Source organism: Amaranthus tricolor, chromosome 17 (genome assembly GCF_026212465.1).
Source record: "Amaranthus tricolor cultivar Red isolate AtriRed21 chromosome 17, ASM2621246v1, whole genome shotgun sequence".
NCBI classification, from domain to species: Eukaryota; Viridiplantae; Streptophyta; class Magnoliopsida; order Caryophyllales; family Amaranthaceae; genus Amaranthus; species Amaranthus tricolor.
In genome coordinates, this window is record NC_080063.1 from 15,090,241 (window position 1) to 15,113,504 (window position 23,264).

The 23,264-nt window shown below is 30.0% G+C and overlaps 1 protein-coding gene across 4 annotated transcripts; it reads left to right on the top strand.

The window, feature by feature from the left end:
* Window positions 1–2,820: 2,820 nt before the first annotated feature.
* Window positions 2,821–5,857, top strand: LOC130804583 (GATA transcription factor 12-like). Of its 4 annotated transcripts, none has more exons than XM_057669063.1 (3): window positions 2,832–3,399; window positions 3,788–3,895; window positions 4,686–5,857. In XM_057669063.1, the coding sequence occupies exons 1-3, from the start codon at window positions 3,082–3,084 to the stop codon at window positions 5,454–5,456; spliced, it is 1,197 nt and encodes a 398-aa protein (XP_057525046.1). In that variant the 5' UTR covers window positions 2,832–3,081; the 3' UTR covers window positions 5,457–5,857. The 4 variants fall into 4 exon arrangements, with proteins under 4 accessions (XP_057525048.1, XP_057525050.1, XP_057525046.1 ...); XM_057669064.1 differs by having other exon boundaries at window positions 3,818–3,895; XM_057669065.1 differs by lacking the exon at window positions 3,788–3,895 and having other exon boundaries at window positions 2,821–3,399.
* The last annotated feature ends 17,407 nt before the right edge of the window (window positions 5,858–23,264 follow it).

Genomic DNA, 23,264 nt, shown 5'->3' on the forward strand with positions numbered 1-23,264 from the left:
ATAGTGATTCATGATTTAAATCGCTTTTAATAAAATCAATAAACTTTGAAAGATAAATTAAATATATTTAGTTATTGCTATTTTTAGTACTACTGAATTCAAATATTGTACAAGGCCTTGAACCAGAAATACAACATATAACTAAGTCGAGAAAAATAAGGAGATGAAACTAATATTATGCAACGACCAGTAAGAGGCACTCTATATTAGGTGTTCATGGACGGGATTGGATGGGTTGTGGACCAGGCTTACCCCTAAAATCCTACCCGTGGGCCTAAAATTTCAAAAGTTCGCCCGCTTTACGGGGCTTACTATATTTGTCGCTACACGCCTTCTTTCTTAGAGGATGAGACCTGCGGGCAAATAAATTTTTGATTTTATGATTAAGTAAATAACTATAATTTTATATTCTTATTGCTATTTCATAACTTATGGCAAAAAATAAAATTGTCGTGTGATTTCACCACAAACATTACCATTATAAAAACTAAAAAAACATTAATCAACAATTATCATAATAATCAACATATAAACTTGACATAATAATCAACATATAAACTTGACATAGGATATGAGATGACATTGATACTTCCAAATTCACATCTCAAGTGACTTTACACTTGTTACATCATATTATGAAAAGATTTCATATTCATAACATCAGCAAATAAAAACAATCAAAACACAAAGGATGACAATCAAAACATGTAAACCTGATGAATAGAACATGGTTTGCAACAACATGAACAAGATTTTTGAAACAGATCAAATCATGCAATGAAGATGCAAAAGATCAAAAAAAAAAAAAAAAAATTTCAAAATTGATACTCCTTCATATTCTACCCATTAGTCTTATTTATTTTTTATCACTATTGTGATATCTCAGATTTAGCTTGAAAAAAAAGGATTGATAGACTACTCATCAACAACATGCATTTCCTTTTCATGGGAGCCCATTCGCTAAAAACTCCACAGTTAAGCGTGATTGATGGGGAGTAATCTTAAGATGGGTGATCTCTTGGAAAGTTTTCCCTGGTGCGCACAAGTGAGACCAAAGTGCGACTGAAAAAACTTGTGTTAGTCTATGGGGCCAGGCTACAATTTCTTTGAGTAATCACCAACGACTCGAGGGGCGGGGTGTTACAAATGGTATTAGAGCTACCTTGCGACGTGGCTGAATGTGTATTCAGTGCACCTAGCGAGGGAAAAGATCTTGAAACAACGGTCCTACGAGGACATTGTATTCCTAAGTGGGGGTGATCGTGATACCCCAGATTTAGCTTGAAAAAGAGGATTGATAGACTATTCATATCAACAAGATGCATCTTATTTTCATGGGAGCCCATTCGCTAAGAACTCCACAGTTAAGTGTGCTTAGTGGGGGAATAATCTTAAGATGTATGACCTCTTAGGAAGTTTTTTCGGGTGCACACGAGTGAGGCCAAAGGGCGCTGAAAACTGAAAAGACTTGTGTTGGTCTGTGGAGCCAGTCTACAGTTTCTATGAGTAGTCACTAGCGATCCGAGGAGCGGGTTGTTACAACTATTCACATAACACTCTTAATTTGTATTTTATTTTTAATCTATAAGTTAATACATAGTCAAGTCATGTGGGATCTTGTTTTATTTTTATTGATATCAAGTTTTTATAAATTTTAATTAAGAACAATTAAAGATATTAAAGGTTAAAATGTTGCCTCGACAAGTATTTAAAGTTTTAAAATAATAGAAAAATAAGCGGACGGACGGGTATATTCGCGGGTATTAATTTTGGTGTCGTTACCCACCCATTTATCTTAGCGGGGTGGTATTACCCGTCCAAATTTTAAACTTTTTTGAAAAAATTGTACAAGCCTGTCTGTTTTTCTTGTTGGATGGATCAAGCCTAGCGGATAGTCCACCTATAAACAACTCTACTCTATATATTTGAAGCTTCATTATCATTTGAAAAATAACATATTCCTATCTATTATTTCTCTTCTAAGCTTTAATATCAAGAATTAAATCAAAAGTTAGATTAGAATTTTAAATACACCTCAAACATAAAATACTTTTGAATGTATTCTATTAAATTAAGAGTTGTAATTTCATGAAAGTTTTTAATGAGAGTATTCTATTTGAAGCTTCATCAACATTTGAAGAATAATATTTTCTAGTCTATTATTTCTTTTCTAAGCTTTAACATCAAGAATTGAATTAAATCAAGAGTTGTATTTTGTTCTTTTTTTGTTTCTAACTCTCATTAATTGTAATAGGTCTTAAAGTCTCTGAAAGTTAGATTAGACTTTTAATTGCGCCTCAAACTTAGAATACTTTTAAAAGTATTCGATTGTTTTCTCTTTTTTGTGAGGGTAGGTTTTATCTTTTGCCGAGAGGAAGCTTGTAGATCATTCTTCAAGGAAAACAACGTGGTGATAGATGATAGAAAGATCTTTTTAGTGGTTTAGGTTCCAATTAGTCAAAGAGGTTTGAATCTTAAGGGCTGACAAACAACCCATAGGCGGAGGTAGGCTATTGATAATAACAAATAATGTGTTTTATCCTCAAATTTTAACCGCTCATCCTTTCTATTTATCTACCACTCTAAAAAATTACCAACCTTCTATCAACCTTTATTATATTTTCCTATTTCAATAATGTGTTCAAAATTCACTTCCATTCTTATCGGTATATTCATTTTGAAAAGTTTATTTTTCACCACCACTTAATTATTTTAAAGCTACTTTTTAGTCCCTTATTAGTAAAATTTTATAAAGTTTTTATTTTAAACAAAGTATATAATACAAGGAAATGTTGCATATGAAGAGTTGTCTTAAAGCCCCTTAGAATCTCCTTGTTTGTTTCTTCACTTCTCACACACACTACTCTCCTCTTGATTTTTATACCCAAAACTCTCTCTTTACCATTCTCTTATTCTTCCTTCTCTCTCTTTTCCCCTTTTTTCTCTCTCTAAATTCCATTCAACCACAACATCACTCCCTCTCCTCTTCCACTTATATTCCTTCACTTCTCACACATTATTTTTTCATACTCACTCAAAATCTTTCAAACACAAACCTTAAAGAGATTCCCGAGAAAAGAAATGGATGCTAAATTTGGAAATTTACAATTACAATGTCAACAACAATTTGATCATGAAACAAAACCTACTTTTGATCCTTTCACTGTTGAAGACCTTCTCAACTTACCACATGATGATGATATTATCATCAATCAAGATGTTGAGCCTCACTTTGATCATTTTGATGATCATCATAATCAGACAGCTGTAATTCAATCTAACTCTAATTCTGATTCATCCACTGTTAATCATATTGATAACTCTAATTCATTTGACTCTCTTTTTCCTCTTCCCGGTGGGTCCCACTTATTAGATGAACTTATTCATGCACCACTTCCGGTACGATAGTTTTTTAATGTCTAATTTTTAATTCAAAGTTTTAATTAATTATGTGTCGGAGTATATAATATAAGGAATTATAATCCTCAATTAAAATGTTTTAGGAATTGTCAACTCAGTATTCCACACAAAATTAATTAATTCGTACTAAAATTAAAATGTAAAAAAAAGTACTAAATAGCATTGTTTCAATTTTTATAATTATAACAATGGACAACCAATGCAATATTAATCACAATTTTTTTTATTTTAGTTTTACTTTTAATGATGATAATTTGATAAGAAAAGTTTTTCTTCAATATTTTTTGTTTTTTTAGTCCATCCCTTCAACTTTATAACATTTCTATTTTAATTTAAATAGTATTTTAATCATCATCGTCATACCCAGTGTATCCCGCTCATAGAAAATTATGGTCAGGGTCTGGGGAGGGAAGAACGACAGCAGCTCATACCCATAGAGGAGAGTGCGGTCAAAAAGTCCCTCGACTCGAGAAAGGTTTAGACAGTATTTTAACACTTTAATTCTTATTCATATACATTTTTTATTTTTAATCCTACCGCATAATTTAACTAATAATTAATAATTGTATTGATTGTTAATGTTGCAATCTTTTTTATACGAGATTAAAAAGATATTTTGTTTTTTTGTGCCTTTTTATTTTGAAATTTTGCATAGTGGTTGTGAGCTTTGATCTTCATTACGTCCCTATCTAGGAAAAGAGGTGGGGAAGAGAGTCACAGAATGCATTATGAAGGAAGTAATCGTAGTGGGCCCATCGGTTTTGTAACTCCATAAAGAAAGGGAGAAAAAAACAATTGATAATTAAATAATCACCCCAATATAATTTGCTTTTAGTGGAATATATTTAGCAATATTTATTTTAAATATCGCTATTTTTAATTTCTAATAGTATATGTAGAGAATTTAGTGACATTTATTAAACTCGTTAGCAGAATAATAAAAAAGCACACTAAAGCTTTTTGCGACATAAAATCTGGTGACATTTCTCACAAATATCACTATAGATTATAGTAGCATTATATATATCACTAAAGAACAAATAAAGTGTCGCTAAATCATTTTATAATGAAACTTAAAATAAAAATCAATAATTATTGTACTGAAAATATGAATCAATGGCAAAAAGTTAAATTTTAAATTTATGAAACCAAAATTTTTATTATTATGATGATCAATTATTTTTCTGTATTGTGGAATATTAATTTAACTTTTAATTAATTTAACTGTTTATTTACTCTTTGTTTTTTTTTGTTTGTTTGGACAGTATGCTGAATTAGCTCAACTACAATGGATTTCAGATTTTGTGGGAGAAGATTCCTGCTCAAGTGAAAATTTGAACAAACTTCTTGATACTACGATGTCGGCAATGAAGGCCCGACCCGATGAGTGTTCTGAGACCCAGTACTACCCACTTGAACCTGCTCGAGATGAGTCGGTTTCAACTAGTCCGATCTTTGACACGGAAAAATCTGCGCCTACAAAGAAGGCAGCCCGAAGCAAGCGCTCTCGGACTCCCTCGGACAATTGGGCGTCACGCCCGCTTGCCCTTGCTCACGGTGATAGTGAGCCTATTCAGGTTACAACGTCGACAAAGCCTGTCGGCTTAAAAAAAAAGGGCTCGGGTATGGGTAGGCATAGGTCGACAATTGACTCGACCCAAGGGGGCGAGGCGAGAAAGTGCCTGCATTGTGCAACGGACAAGACACCACAATGGCGGTCCGGGCCCATGGGCCCAAAGACGCTTTGTAATGCTTGTGGAGTTCGATACAAGTCGGGTCGATTAGTCCCCGAGTATCGACCTGCTGCAAGCCCGACTTTTGTAATAGCACAGCATTCGAACTCGCATCGAAAAGTTTTGGAGCTCCAAAGACAAAAAAATGCCATGAGATTGCAACAAATGCAACAACAACAACAATTTCAACATGATCATTACAATCATCATATTCCAAATAATAGTATGATGTTCCACCCATCTAACAATGATGATTATTTGATCCATCAACATTTTGGTTCAGATTTTAGGAACCTTATTTAGTTCATAACTAAGGTAATTGTGTTAGTTAGGAAGGTAAAAGTTACAAGTAACATCAAAGAACTTAAAATTTTGATCTTATTAGAAGTGTTTTGGTACTAGTAGTCACAATTTGTTAAGGCTTTTCTTTTTTTTTTTCCTAAATTTGATCTTTTGTTCATTTCAAAAATTTTGTTAGCATCATTTGGTCAAGGGATTAAAACCCTAGCATAAAACTTTAAGAATACAAAGCACATTGCATTTTGTAGATTAATTGTTCATGTAGTATTCTTTTGATTTTATTTCTAATTTTTAACTTAGTTTTTTGTTGTAATAGTTCTTTCAAATTATTCTTAGCATTGTATAGCGATTACTCTCATTTTGTATTTTATTTTAAAATTTTATATTCAAGCGAAATCTTATTTGATTTGTCTCAATCTAAATTTTATTAATAACATTTATAAAGATTTAATTTATACATTGAAAAAGTGTGTAGAACTAAATGGAACTCATCTACCGAATCGAAAAGAGTATTAAGTAATTAACTTATTTTTTTTGATGTATGACCCTTAATTTGTTTATTAGGAAAATTCTAAAATTAAAATTCCCAATATCTATTTAGCAATTTTTCCATGTCATTTTTTAATTCATGATTTAGATAGATGATATTGGATGTGGAGCAATGGCAAATGAAGTTTTCTTTTTTTTTTTTTGTTTTTGTTTTTTTTTTAATATTTTGGATTTGTGTCGTATTTTGCTATTAATTAAAAAATATGAGTAGTATGGTTCCACTAAGTATCACATGATCACTATTCCTTATAACTATTTTAAAAACCAATCTTGATGAAAAATATAACTTTATTTAGAAATTAATATCATAAAATTGCAACTAGGAGGCTATTGACCGCCAACTAAGAGACCTTGTGATCTTCTATATCTATATATTGTAAACTTTAACTAATCTTGTTAGTTGTACATTTGACTTATGGAAAAATTAATGTACTTTAGTTTCAATTATTAAAGTTACATATATGACATAAAAAAATTAAAATAATTTTTTAATGAATATGATTTTTAATGTAAATTTTGATGCGATGTTTTATGTCATTTTTTATGATGATAAAAGTTTCATCTGCAATTTAATATTTTCCTTAATAAATTAACTTTTAATATCATATTTTAAATGATAATGAATGAGAATGAATTTTGTCGTGAATAACAGTACTAAAAGAAAGACAAGTACTATCACGAGCCTTGTCAAGTATTTTCCTAGCAAATTTAGCCTTAAGTCTCGTCATTATTCCATTATCACATTTTTATACCATTAAGTGAAAGTGCCGTTTGAATTGTATTAATTGTTAATTGGTGTGCACTTTACTCATACGTCAACATGTAAAATACGTACATTTATTCATGAGGCAGTTTAAATTATTTGACAATTTATCATATGAAATTGTCTTGTGTATATGTGATTTGTGAAACAAATTACTATTGACATTTTCAAATTTCTCCTAATTTTATGATATTATTTTGAATTAATTAATTAATTATATATATATATATATATATATATATATATATATATATATATATATATATATATATATATATATATATATATATATATATATATATATATATATATATATATATATTCAAAACAAAACATCATAAATTAGTTGTTAGGTAATTAATTTGCTTAACACCTTACTTCCATATTGAGAGGTTTACATAACAAAATAATACTTCCTTTGTCTTAATAAAAATGTATTATATTTCTATTTTCGTGGTCAGTAATATTTTTTGGCAATGGTGTCTCATTTTTTTTAATATCATCCAAATTTATTCCGTCTTTATCTAAATAATCCATATCTCACGTTAATTTGTATTTTGTTTGATTTTCCAACTATAAATTAACTAGCATAACTAATATTAAAATACAAAATTATTATGATTTTTAAAAAGTGTTATCGCAATTAAATTGAAATTTTCACATTAAAAATTTTAATGATGTAATTATTATTATTATTATTATTATTATTGTTGTTGTTGTTGTTGTTGTTGTTGTTGTTGTTGTTGTTGTTAAAATTATTAGTTTTATTATTATTATTATTAAGAATGTATACTATCATCTTCTTTGAATTATCCGCAAACAGAAATTGAGTGTTTTTTTGAGTGTTTTGACTTTTTTAATGGAAATATAATAATTAATGTTAATAGAATAAAATCAATTTTATTTATTTTGTTTAATAAATATAACAATTAACCATTTTGATTATTCCATATGACACATCTTTGTAAAGAAATCCTTTTAGTTAATTGTATGATATATAGTTTAATAAATATAGCAATTAAACAATCACTTTGATTATTCCATATGACAAATTTTTGTAAGGATGCCACATTAAGTTTTCAGTTAATTGTATGATATTTACATCTCGAAAGATATACTTTCTTCATTCTAAAAGACTTGCACCAGACACATTTTTGCGCGACTCAATGCTTTTGTCGGAGTGTTTAAATATAGAGTTATACATAACTAAAAACTATAAATAAAATAAGATCCCACATGAATATGTTTTTTTATCGTATAATCATTGAAATATGTAAATTACCATAGAATAATAAATAGAGTAAAAATTGATTTGGTGCATGTAGTAGTATGAACGGAGGAGGTATATAAATTTTGAGAAATAGAATGAGTATTGCCGTCGGCAAACAAATTGATGTAAAAAAGGAAAAGATAAGAAAGGTGATGAATGAAATCCACATTCCGTTATGGTGACTTAAAGGAGGGTAGGCGAAGGTAAGATAGAAGGGAAGGAAAGGGCCCCTTACCCTTATTGCTAAGGGTGCATTGAAGCGACATCATGTGCTTTCTTATTTAATATTCAAGGAAGTGTCCCTAATGGAGTAAGTGCTAAGGGGACCTGCCCCTTGTCCCAATTTAGAATATAATTATTGAAATAAAAATTTAAAAGTTTTATGTTGTAGTATAATATGATATCAACGGTTCAACTTTTAATTGGAACTTTATGAGATTTTGATACTTAAATATATAATTTAAATAATAATTAGCAATAGAGGTAAACTATGTTCAATTATGACTACAACATAATAATGATTTTTTCTGATTATAAATTCGCTTGAACAAGGTTAAGTAATAATCGAATCAAGATTTTAACCGAAAAAAATAATATTTACTCCAATTGAAATAAAAATCGATTTTTAAAATAAATTATTATAAGTGAGTGACAAGCTAATTTTTAGATATGTTAAATTCATATTAATAAAATACAACCTTTATTGAAAAGAAGCTATTTTTATGCTTATATGTTACATCAAACATATATTATAAATGAAGATTTATATTTTTAGCATAAAAAACTAGTATAACATGGAAATGTCACCTCTATTTTACAATAAAAATTCTTCAAATTAGTAATATATGTAAAAATCATAATGAAAAGGTATTTAAATATATGATAAATAACATGAAATTTTGAATACTTCCTTCATTTTAATATTTCACCTTTTATTAATATTTTCGTGACGAAAGAAGTATAAAATTTTCAATATTATTTTTTTTAAGTAAAACTCTAAACTCAATTTTCGAATTTACCTGACTCTATCCTTATTTCAGTCTACACTGTATTAAAATTGAAAAGTTGCACCTAACAAACTAACTGTCATAAGTTGCTGGGGATTAATTAAGAATAAGAAGCAATAAATAGTTGGAAAATGAAAATGGAGAATGTAAAAGAATTAAGGTAAGTAGTTTACTTTCAGGAGGTTTAAGTTAATTAATATGAATGAAAGGAATGCTTAAACTCCTGCAATGATGACGGAAGTTTGTAATTAGAAAGCTATGCAATACCTGCCTTTATCAACCGACTTTATATCGTTTCGGGAATCAACAATATTAATACAATTACATTTTATCTCACCACAATGCAACTCTTTTGCCTTATTGTTTTTTTTTTTTATTGTTTATTACATTTTTCAATAATATTATTCTGATTTAAAATAAAAATAATAATCACAGAATGTAAATATGTAATAATTAATAAGAGATAAGGTTTAATTACAAGTAATTAATATTAATTAAAATTATTATTGCTTGAGAACATGAGATATGTAAAAAGGATTATTTGGGTAGGATAGTGATTTTTGTTCATTTTAAAGGGTGTTTGACAAATTAGCTTATTGGACAATTTTAGCTTATTGGGATATTTGATATAAATAGAGGATTGGATGGTCAAACCAACTAATACTAGTGTTTGGTGAATTAATTGGTTGAAACAACTTATTGATACGAATAAGCTGTTTTTGAACAAGTTGCTTATAGCAGTGGGTTCAAAATCAGTTAGTCAAAACAGTTAATAAAATCAACTGGTCAAATCAGTCACTATAATCAGCTATCAGCCATTTACCAAAAGCCCTCTTAATATGTTATAGATTTTTACAAGTTATTTATTATATAAAAACTAGTTAAACTATGAAAATTAAATCATATAGACTAAAATTAATTTGAATTATAGCAAAAATTATATTTGACAATTAGAGTTGAAGCTTCCCTATAATTACCCCTTTTAAAAAAAACTAAGTGTTTTTCACTTCATATATTTGCTTTCTAAGTCTCTAAAAAAATTACTATTAAAATTAAGTTAGCAAAAATATAAAGACACACTCTAAAAAAGATGAATGTGAATTATGAAAGATAGATAGTAATGACATTATAGTATAAATTAAATTAACCGGTCTTATATGAAATCGTCTCACCATGAAACTAGTTCATACAAGTAAGCCCATTTCTCTAAGTGATCACTTTGAAATTGTAAGTGATCACTTTAAGGTTATAAGTGTAACTTTAAGGCTATAAAAAGTCATCACTTTAAAAATAAATGTACATTGGGCCAAGGCAATTAAAATGGTCTCACCGTGAGCCCGCCTCATATGAGAATTTATGTATATTAAATTTATTAGTCTACTAAAAAATAATAGTCAAATTTGAGTTTGATCCATTATCTTAAATTACAAATATGCTATCTTAACTATTGACCTATAGTAATTTTTGTTATAATTATGTACTATTTTAATTATATAATATGTTAATAAGGGGCCAAAGCCAAAATTACAAAGGATCGCATTTTTGGCCACGGATCGGCCGGCCGGCCTGGTGTGGCTTCGCCCATGTATGTATCTACTATCTACCCACTATGCATACTTTATACTCGTATAGAATTCATAAGAGGATCAAAAGCTGCCTCCTTGAAAAATAAAATGAAATAAATACAAAATGGGTTAATAAATTAAGTACATGATTAACCTGACACATTACGGCATGTAGTACCTCCTTCCTAGAATATCTTCAATTTATGCTACTTAAAATATTTAACATTTCATTAACTATTTTTTTTATCAAAATGATTGATGAAGGAAAAAGAGAGTTAGAATTTAGCTGAATATATAAGTGGTATTTATAATTATTCAACTGAATCATATTATGAATTAAATACAAAATTATGTGAGTTATTTGTGAATATTATCGCACATTAATAAAAATGCTAATATGAATTTAATCGTGTAATAAATGATTTGGTTTGAATTTGTAGTTTTTAACGCATTTATGACGCTATTTTACGCTCTTAATCTTAAATATATAAAAAACTCTAAACATTTATCAAGAGTAATGTTAAATATTAGTCAGTATATCTTTTATGATTTTTGTACATAAAAGACATAATGTAACGTTAAAGCGTTTATTTGCTACTCACATTTAATTTTCTTTGTTATCGAAAAAAAGAGTATATAATACTTTATAAACTACATGAGTAACTAGCTCATACTATCAATTAGTTGTAGTATTCAACTTTTTTTGAGTTTGTATGTAGGGTCATCTATTATATCCAGCTTGTTCGGTTTGTCTAGACTAATTTTCTAAATTCTATTTAGTATCATTTGATAATTTTTGTATGTATACCTTATCATAATTGATTTAAAAAAACAATTTATCACGCACCATATTTACTCGTATAATAGTTTGGGTTGGTACGGTGTCATGTATCATAAAATTATTGTCCATTTAAATTTGCATCATTTTATTTTACCCAAAATTTCCGATCTACCATTTAGTTTTTTAGCCAAAAATTCATCATCATTACGCTAAGCAAACCCTTAAATTTTCCCTTAAGAAAAATTAAATTTTTCTATAATTTTATTTTTCCTATTTATGTTATGTATAAATAAATTTCTTGTTAAGAACATTATTATTATTATAATAAAAAAGATAAGTGTCGGCGATATTGATAAATGAATAATGCATGGGAAAACAAATCCAGTAATTTGTGCAGTAGAAGCAATTTTTAAAGTAACAGGAGTAACCAATAATCACCCTCATAATCAAATTCAGAGTTAACCAAACCCAGTTCAGAGAATGTTAGGAGTCTTTTTGGTTCATGAGTTTACTAAAAAATTTAGCTGGCCCAGTTAATTTCTTAGTAAGCTCATATTTACAGGTATTTCATCGAATCGAGGCGGAGTAAAAATTAATATAAATTTTTTAAAAATTCTGTGCTATTTTAAAAATTATGATATTTTTTTAAAAATTTTAGATCTTTAAGTACTTAACATATACTACGTAATTTAATACTGAAGCCTTTAATTTTTCAGAGTCATGTGTAGTCGAACATGTTAAATATGGTTTAAATGAACCTCTTCTGACACCAAAAATAATTTTAGAAAAGTTAAATTACTAAAGGTTATTAATATTCCTATTCTTATTTTTCACATTTTTCTTCGAATAGAAATTTCACAAAGTTCCTTTCATTGTGAATTTTTTCATTATGAAACACCATTTTGGAAATCATTTTAGTCGATTTGATTATTGACGGTAAATGTTGGCAATAAGAATGAATTGTAATGTAGATTTTCATAGATCATACCATGTCATTCCCACATCACAAAGTAATGAAGCTTTGATTATAGAAAATTTTTTTTTACACAATTTTTCTTTACCACTTAATATCATTTTTCCAAATGATTATGTTTTCATTTGCAAATTCTCTCGAGTTGGAAATCTATTTGGTCACAACTTCCTTATCACCTTCAATAAAGGAATTATTTTGTCATTTTATAAAATCCCTCTCCAAAACCTAATCATAGTTAATTAATGATATATTAGGTATATGATAATAAATTGATGATAATGATAACTCAAAATGATTATATTTTCGAATGAATTGTATGAGTACCAAATCAAATGATAGGGGTGGAACAAACATAAATATTAACCATAACTTGTTAAAATATTGGCCTATCAAAAATTACACTAATTATCCATCATTATTCATACCATGTAAAACTGGCAATCAAACAGTCATAGAATATCTATAAAAAAATAAGTACGTCACTATTTGTAAAATCATAAAGTAATTATACTTTAATTTTTCATTCATAAAATAAATATATAAAAAAATTTAATTTAATACTTATTTACAAAAATTCTTATCATTTTTATTCTTATATAAATAATCAAACTGCAGTTTACTATGATGAATTTCTTATATAAATAAAATGAAAATTGTTAAAAGGGAAATAAAAAAAAATAACGGCCAATGACAGTACAAAGTATATATGATTAATAAGTTAGGAAATGCATGAGAAAATGTGAGAGGGTAATATTATTCCACTCTGCAGGGCCTGTTAATTAATTGATTAATCATTAAAAAAAATTAATTATGCAATCGTTACAGGATCCAAGGCATCAACACTGATCCATATGCCAAATTTTTAATTTAGATCCCCATGATTTTGGACATAGCATTAGTCAAATTAATCATACCTAAGCTTACATTGTGTCGAGTATTTATATCATGACTTAAATATATCAACTATCTTAAACATTATAAGATGTAAATTTAAATAGACGAAGTAAATAATTAGTACATTTTTTAGGGTATAAAATATATTTGGTTTAAGACAAAATTTAAAATTTATGTTGTTGATATATTCCCTTAAATATTAATATAGAAAGCAACTAATGTGTAGTTAAAAAATTAGACAAATAAAATTAGTCAAATAAAGAAATATGCTGTTGATATGGAAAAAGGATAATTAATTTGAAAATGAAAATAAGATTTGTAAATCAATGGTGAACCTAGAAAAAAGACATGGGGTTTTCCATTGCCACAAAAAAATATTGATTTGAGTTTAAATAAATCTATTTATGAAAATAAATATAAGTATTATTTATTTGTTTATTTTTAATTGTTTGACTTATAAAAAAGTTTTAAAATAATTATAAATAATAAACAGATTTATTTTTACCAAATATACCTAATAAAAAAATTTTATCAAAAAATGAAAAAAAATAATAATTTCAACGAATAAAACAAAAGTTATTTACTATTTGATGGTTGTTAATGCGTATAATGTTAATGGGTGTTGCAATATTCGATAGTAATAATCAGTAATAAGTAATACTTTTAAGTAATTTAATTAGGGAAGTGTAGTTTAGGAAAACAATATTATTGGGTACTTAGCAGCAGACTTAGCGGAAGATCACATGGTAATCAGTGCATGATCCCATGTTCCAGTCACTAGTACACTTCTACCATGTCGCTACTCTATATTTTTTTTCCTTTTACCATCCACAACAAGACTCCAACCCAACTAGACCAAAAAAATATTCTATCATCATCCTACTTAATATATTCTGCTTTTAGGAGTTATAATTACAGTCAGAGAAAGAATAGAAAATGAAAATTCATACTTATAATGAGGATGCAGCAAAAAAATTTTTTGACTCAGAGAAATACTTTATGAGAAAAGCAAAGCAAGGCAAGACAAATAAGATAGGTTCATAGCATGTTTAATATCTTCGATAGCATAGCACCCTAAAAAATTGAGGCTACAATATTAAATTACATAGTACATACTAAGTGTATTAAGATATAGAGTTAGAAAAATATCATAACTTTTAAAATTACACGAAATCTTAAAGAATTTGTCAATTTTTACTCCTTTTGAAAACAGAAAACAGAACGAAGCACTGCCAACTAGACCAAAGAATATATCACCATATTTTATAACCACTTTTAAATCTTTTATTACTTTTAATCATATTTATATAATATCTTTGTAGATTTTGTTGGATTGATATGAATTTGGTTATTGCTTGCCTCTTGGGCTCTTACTCTCTCCGTCCAATGTACGTGAGTAGGTCCGTCCTTTGTAGAGTAATTTAAATTAAATTGTACTGCATTTTTTATTTGGATACGTTCTATATATATTAATTTCCACATATTTATTTTTGATTATCATGACTCAATTTTCATTTATATGTATTTTTCACTTTTCCTAGATCACACATTTAAACATTATTATCTCTTTTCACTGTTTGCTCCATTTTTATTCTTATAGAAAATGCTATCGGATAGAGGGAATACATTAATATTATTTCTTGGAATATATTTTAGCTAGGATCGTTTCTGAACCGGCCCAGAGATAGAAAGAGGCTCAATAATCAATTCAACAATATTATATAAGACGTAAAACATTGCTTGTAAAATTGTAATTTTACTTTTGTTAAATTATTAAAACTCAAAATCGACCATCATAAAAAAGGGTCCATAAAATATTGGAAATGTCACATGTTCTAGCTACTTTTATGTTTCTTCCTTCCGTAGGCATTTTGCCCATCCTAGCTAGGGCTAACGCCTTATGTGGTTGGAATTTTGAATAGAGCAATTGGAACTTGTGATAGTATTAGCTACTGGACGACGAAATGGGTTTTGGAATTTATTCACATTCTTTAAAAAAGAAACTGTTAGTAATTCCGCAGGTACTGAAACTATTAAAAAACGCCTAATAATTTATTTGGTACTGTACGAAGTATTTGAAATACAGGATGTTTGGCTACTCAATTAGTCATGCAAAAGCTCGACCGCTATCGTGTACGATTGAGATATTCGTATTATTTCCTTTAAATTTGCTGGACTCTTAGTTTTTATATTTTTTTATAATAGAAAAATTTACAAATATTAAGGAGGGGTGAATATATTGAAAGAGAGAAATAAGAGAGTAATTCATATGATATAATAATGCTTACACGAAAGCGTTGAAAAGGATAATCAATAAAGGAGTATAAATTTTAAGATTATGTTTATTTTCTTTCGTTAAAAAGCCAGTTCAATAAAAATATAGTTAATTAAATTAACTTTAAACCAAAATTAATGTAGTATTTAAGTCTCCTAGTTTTTTTTTTCTATTTGAAAGTCTCCTAGGTTTGAGGGGTATGTGAAACTGTTACAAACACTTTTGTTATCCTAATAATATATATCATCATCATCGTATAGTATTCAATGTATTCCACTTATATAAAACTATAATTTTATACTCCCTCCGATCTTTTATGTTTGTCCATCTTCTCATTTCACCACATTTTCCCATTTTTGAATAGTCTACCAACCTCCTAGTGAAGCATAAAAGCCTTTGAGACCTCAAGTACCGAGATGCGAAACTTTGACATATCTCCATTAGAGGCTCACATCCTTCTTCTTTGAGCCATAGGATGAGAGAATGAGTATAACTCCAGCAAATTATTGAGCGAATTATCTTTTTCATCCTTGGCTACATAACCAACAAAGTGAAGTTCATTTAACGTCCATTGTGATTGGTTTGTGAGTCTTAGACTCAGTATGGTAAGATCATTGCTTGACAACTTGTTTTGGAAATATTGTAGAACGGGAACGCACTTCAAACTTTTTAGAATTGATAATCATAGCTTGCTAATCTATCATACATCTTTTGACAAATTGTGGCTTGTGCGTTCATGAACATAGTTGTTGTTAGATCATTCATGTGCATCTATGTTGGTTCCCGATCTTTTCTCTTTATGATAATACAATGCTTGTTTGAGGACAAGCAAGGGTCTAGCTTGGGGGAGTTTGTTAGCTACATTTTATCTTTATTTTTACCCCTATAAGTGGCTCGTTCAGCGTAAGGAGATTATATGTTATTGCATTGTTTTATTGGATTTTACGCTTGTTTTGTTGCTTTGGTTTTTTATTTCATTTCAGGATTTGACCATCAAAACCAAGCACAAACTAGCCCCTTTTGTTGCATACATTGCTCACCTAAACGTTGAGGGCACAAAGAAGTAAAACATCATGAGTCAAGCCACAAGAACAAGCCAAAAGAAGCCAAAGTAGACCCATTCGACCAAAATTAGTCCGAACCAAGGTAGCTCGAGTAGTCCAGAAGCATGTACCTTAATTCCTGAAGGTCGCTCGACCAGTCCAGTGAGGTGGCTCGGGTCAAGCAAGTTGTAGTCAAACTTCCAGTAGCTTCTAATCATTAGCAGGATGCATTTCAGGGGTACTGGACATCCGCTCGATCAGGTCGAGCGAGATGGCTCGGGTCGAGCAGAGTTAATTTTCACATTTTGTCCAAATTTTGAAGTTTCTAATATTGTACCTGATGGTGGCTCGACTCGCAGAGCGGGCTCCGCTCGGGTCGAGCGAGATAGGCGGCAACAAATTTTGCGATCTTTTTAAATATCATTTGAGGTCCAATCGTATTTATTGCTTCTAATTGTTGTTGCTAAGACTGCTTAGCCACCCTACCCTATCAATTAGGGGTGACACCTCCCTCCTACTTCCTAGGGGTGGTGGAGCAATTATGAAACCACCACCCCCCACTTGTTTTGAAGGCTATAAATAGAGAAGAAGAAGATAGAGCTGGGCAACTCAGAATTCACCCTTCATTTTGAGTAACTCTTATGTATTCTTCATAGCTTAGCTTTCTTTTCAATTAAGAATTAGTGTTTAACATAATTTCTCTTTCAATTCAATTAAGCACTTTCATTTCCAATTACAATCTTAATTTCAAGTCTCTTTTGCAACATTTTACAATTTGGATTCTTCAACCATTGGTGTATTATTATTGAAGCTTTTGGAAGGTATTACTTTGAATCATCAACAATCATCTTGTTCATCCTTAGATTGAACTCAAAAGAGTAAATTCTATCCTTTGCTTATATTATTTTCAATTCATGTCACTTAGTTATCTTTGATTAATTGCTTTTAGTTTCATGTAATCATGCTTGTAGTTCTTCAACTTATATTGCATTCATCTTTTTAGAATCCTCTAGTTTAATTCATTCATCTATGGTTCTTGGCTAGTTTGTAATTTACAATCTCAATATGAGTATGAGTGAGTAGTTTTATTTTTGCTTAGGCTAGGCATTATCACCATGTATGTAGTCTAAATTGCTTTCTTACCTTTGGTTCGGTTGTGTTGTTTATGGTTTAAGATGGATTTTGCTATCATGTTGTAGTGTCGTTGAAATGAGGGCGAGAGTCGAGTTTCAACGATAATCTATGCTTAAAAATTAAGTCATCTCCATGAGAATAAGTAGATGCTTTGATTGGAAATGTTGAATGTGCACTTCATGTCTTAAATTGTGCTTAGCTCCATGAAAATAGGTGGTTGCGTATGTTTTAGGAAGCTTTTTGTTGCTCGAGAGAGAACATTAGTATTTACGATACGTTCTTCCCCAAAACAAGACATCCATGCATGACCTTAGGTTAATGTTTAGTAAATACTACTTTGGTGAGAAAGTCTAGTCTATACCTCTTTAGCTTATTGATCATTTTATCCTTACTTTAGTTCATTGCATTCTTATTTATTTTTATGCTTCATTTTTATTAAGTATTTTTAATTGCTTGCTTTAATTATTTCTACCACCAAACACCATATTATACGCTTTCGAACATACTAATCGATCAAGAAACTATTGATTTAACCCCTACTCCCTGTGGATTCGACCCGTACTTGCCATCGTATTAAGCTACGCCGTGCACTTGCGGTATTACTATTGAAGGACGTAAAGTCCCGATCAAGTTTTTGGCGCACTTAACCCCAATTTTTGAGATTAGTGTATGCAAACTAGGTCTTAAGGACAAGAAAACCTTCTACCTATAAATCCTAAAATTGGGAGAAGAAGAAGAAGGAGAAGAAGACAAAGAAAAATGGCGGAAGAGCACTCAAAATCCCTTCGGGAGTATGCTATGCCCGATGGAAGTCTAGGGTCGAGTATTGTTCAGTCAATCATCACAACCAACTTTCATTCAATTCATTGCTCAGAATCAATTTGCCGGCATTGAGATGGAGAATCCAAACGACCACCTAGATGAGTTCGTGAATAAGTGTGGCATTGTGAAATATCAAGGGATTTCCGATGAACAAATGAAGCTGATTTGTTTCCCCTACTCACTCCGTGGTGAGGCAAGATATTGGTTAAGATCTGAAGGGCCAAACAAGTATCGCACTTGGAAGGCATTATCCAAAGCATTCCTTGCTTGATTCTTTTCAACAGCCAAAACTGCTAAACCACGCAATGACATCACTTCATTCCGTCAAGAAGATTGTTGGATTTGTATTAAGCTACGCCGTGAACTTGCGATATTACTATTAAGGACGTAAAGTCCCGATCAGATTACACTAATTAAATGAAGCCACTAACAAACATGTACATTGACCATTGATTTTAGAATGTTTATGCAAAATTATTGCTCCTAAGATTCTTAAAGAAACATTTTTAATTATGATTAATCATAATACAACTGAGGGGCTTTGTTCACACAATGATTCATCCTTGTGTCTCCTCAATTTCTTGATCATAGGCTTCTTGCATTGCATCTATGCCACATCTTCATTCTCTGCCAATATTTGTGATGTTTGCTGATTTCTTTTTGGATTCTTAAAAGCAATGGCTTCCTTAACTAGTTGTGTCAGAATTCTTACTTGAATTCTGAGCCTCCCATTATCTTCTTTAACCTTTTTACCAAAATGTGGTTGGACGTAGTCATTAAATCCCTTAACCTTCAATATCTCATTCAAATGGTGCTACAATGAAATCCAAACATTTGTTAATGTCTTTGGATGAAGTTCCGCATATACATCTTCAACTGCACTTATCAACTCTATCATATTCTTTGGCATATTCTTATGCATCAATGATTGAATGCTTCTAAAGAATTCCAAGTCCAAGATGTTGCAATCTGGACTATTAGGGGGTTGTTGTGTAAGAATGAAGGTTAGCCCACCTTGCTTGTTGTGTGGTTGCTATATTGGATCATCATTTGTAATGTGCACTCTTGCATTGTCTTGTTGAATGAAAATGATTGAAGGCCCTTCACTTGGCCACTTTCTTAATATTTTTGGAATGAGATTTTGTATGAGCATGTTCTTATAAACATCTTGAGTGACTGATTCTGTTGGCTTAATTTCAATTGACCCCCTAGTTCTATTCTTTAAGTCCTCACGGCTGCCACCCTGTTAATGAAGGAAAAAATACCTATTTTCCCCTCAAAATTGCATGGGCCATGTGGATTCCATCTTGGCCTAGCAACTGCCCCTAGGAACATGGCCTTCGGTATGAACTTAAATGACTTTGCTGCCCTGTACGGGATCTTCTCTTTGTGTGCAAAGTAAACTCGTTGAGTTTTTTTGGTTAGGTAAAACCATTTCTCATCTATGTGAATGAAATCAAATATTTCCTGGTATATTAATGTCTGTGAATGCTATTTTCTTGGATAAGACTCAAAATCCATTCAACCCTTCTCACTTTATTAGCATCAGTTAAAGCCGGGTGAAGTGGATTTGAATGTGCTTTTATTTCTCCTCTTTTGATCAACCTCCAAACTGTCGATGTTGCCCAATCTAAACAACTTGCAACATCTCTTATACATGTACGGTCGCCCATTGGTTTGAACTCTAGAATGTTTGGAGGCACCACTACTCCCTTCCTTCCACAGTTTTTGTATTTTGAATCAACGATGTATGATTTGTTTGTTTCTTTTGATTGCATTGCCCTTTTCCATAAGTTTCTTATGGTCCTATGATGATAACCATATTTTTGAGCAATCCTTTTGAAAGTCCCATGAGGTAGTGAGTCACTTGTTCTCAATGAGAGCATCTCTTGAAAGATTAAATGGCTCATCTCACTGCTGAGCCTTGGCTTATGATGATTGTCTTGTTGTTCTACTTGCTGCTCTGCCATTTTTGCCTGTTCTAGCTCTGATTCTGAGCTTGATTGAGGATCATATTGGCTTGATCCAAAGTACCATGCCCCCTGGATTTCGTCTTCACTTCCTGAAGCCATGAATAAGGCAATGATGCAGTTTTTTTTGAAGCTACTGTGTTGAAACAACAATCCTGTTTTGAAGCTATTCAATGACTGATTTTTGAAGCTACTGTATTCAAGCACTCCTGTTTTTTTGAAGCTCATGAAATGTTGAGTTATGGAGGTACTATGATGAAGTTACTGTGTTTATATACATCATCAGCAGAATTTGTATAGTCTAGTTGGTTTCTGTTTTGGTAATCAATCATTAGCTTCCATTAAATTGTTAATCCATGTTTATTGTAATTACCTAATGAGTTACTAGGTTTTCTTTTTTTCAGATTTTATGTAGTTCCCTCCCTAATTTTGGAATTACCCTCCAAAACTTTTCAAAATAGGAAAGACCCCTTTGAAATCAAAACAGATTGTTGTTTTGTTAATGTTGTACGTTTCTCTCTCCAAATTTATGACAATGATTATTTTCTTTTTTTTTCTTTATTTTATCTTTAATTTAAATATTTTTTACCTTTTATAATACCAATACAATTATTACTACACACTACTATTTGATTAAAATAATACCTACTTACTACAAAGATTCTACTTTTCTTAATATGTGTGAAAAATCCATAGTGGACAATCTTTTAAGTACGGAGGGAATATTAATTATAAATAAATAAATAAATAAATAAATGTGACACCAGTGACTATCTTACTATATTTTTGTGCCTAAAATATAGCTAAATTTTTGTGCCTAAAGTAAAGCTAAATTTTTATGCCTTAAATTAAGCTAAATTGAAAAATTAATATAAGCTAAATTGAATTAATATAAGCCAAATTAATAGAACTAAATTTTTATTATCCTAATTATATATAAATAAATTTTTGTGCCTAAATTTCAGCTAAATTAAAGCAAACTATATTAATTAAAATTTTGAACATATTGAGAATTTTTGTACAATATACAGATTTTTAGCTTTAAAATGCTGAATGCATGCAATAATAGTTTATTTAGACAATAATTTTCTTTTTCTTTTCTCTGTTTATTTTAGGCTCCTTTTTTTCTAGGATGTCTCTGCTCAAAAACATGTCCTCCATCATGTTAAAGATCGCCCTTTAAATTGTCTAGTGAAAATTAATTAATGTTATCCTTATTTCTTAGCCAATAATTAATGTCCTTAAGTCAATTAATTTTTTTCCTATTTTTTTAATTTGTAATGTGCTCATATATGATATATTTTGGATAAATCTTATAGAATTATTTTGCACGTATGCTTGTTTTTAGAGTCAATTAAAAATGAGTTATCGCATAGTAAATTTGCAATAAATTAAAATTTTCACAATACTTTTATCAAAGAACTGTATAATAACATTCTTTTCTGTTTTACATAAAAATCTTACAATTCTTAAAAATATTAGGAAAACATTTAATTTATGGTGTGCTAGTACAATGAAAATAAACATTCTTATATGTGTATGGACCAGGCCATCTAGCATGGCCTAGTCCAATAATAAGTTCCCGAACCGATAAGTCCATGAAGGCATACTACTAGACGATTAGAGATGGGCCTTCGTTGAATCCACTCCGTACATAGGCAAAGATTTGAATAAAAGGTAGGGCAAAGCGACTCAGACGAATAGCAGTTACTACCCTGCAACCTTTCCCCCAGTAATCGTCACTTCTTGAATGTGGCATATGTGGGACAATGTCATAATTAAGAGAGTATAAATACCTTAATACCTTGAGACCTCTGAAAACTTTAAGTATTCATCAAAGCATTTATTATTCTTCATTTATTACGGCCTCAAGCCTTAAACAAACCCTAGCATAGTCGTTTCTCCAAGTTAAAGAACATTGTACACTTGTGATTGGGCAATCTAGGTATATAACCTCTTCGGGAATTCATACTGAAGCGGTTTTCAGAGGCGGTCCTCGGAGTCACACTCATGACCCTTTAACGTTTGTTAACAAGTGTAGACTGCAAATCAATAGAAAAGCACACTAATATTCAATAACAATCAAATTACCAGCATTTCTTAAATTTTTGTTCAGAACAAACTCACACTAATGTTATTTGTATCATGACCCAAATATGAATACTTGAAGGAAGGTCTATTATTCTTTCTAACAAGACCATAAAAAATTATGTTTTGATACCATCATAAGAAATAGTCTACATATATAATAAAAAGAACATTAGTTAGTTTAGCCAAGACTATAAAGCAAGTTTGTATTAGGATAGTGCATACAATGATAGAACTATAGTGTAAACACGTGGGATACGTATTATATCCGTACTAAGAAAGAGTAGATACATCGATCTTTACGTAACGAGTATAGATACAAAGGATATGTCGTACTCACTACTCACTCAATACATGTGGATGGATTGAAAGCAACTAGCAAGAAGAGAGTATAGGTAGGGTCCACATGGTATACAATAAGGAAAATACAAATGAAGGATACATGAAAACGATGTTATATTTATGGTTGGTTTTTGGAAAGATAAGGAGACATTTTCTATCCCTATTTCTAGTTTTACACTATCACACACTCTCACATCCACTTCTCCCTTTCATTACTTCTTGGAAAATATATTTGAAATATATTTTATATGTGATTCAATATCAAAGAATTAGAAAACGATTGATTAATATATATGCTTGATGAAAAACTCATTTTATAATTAATTGATTTTAAG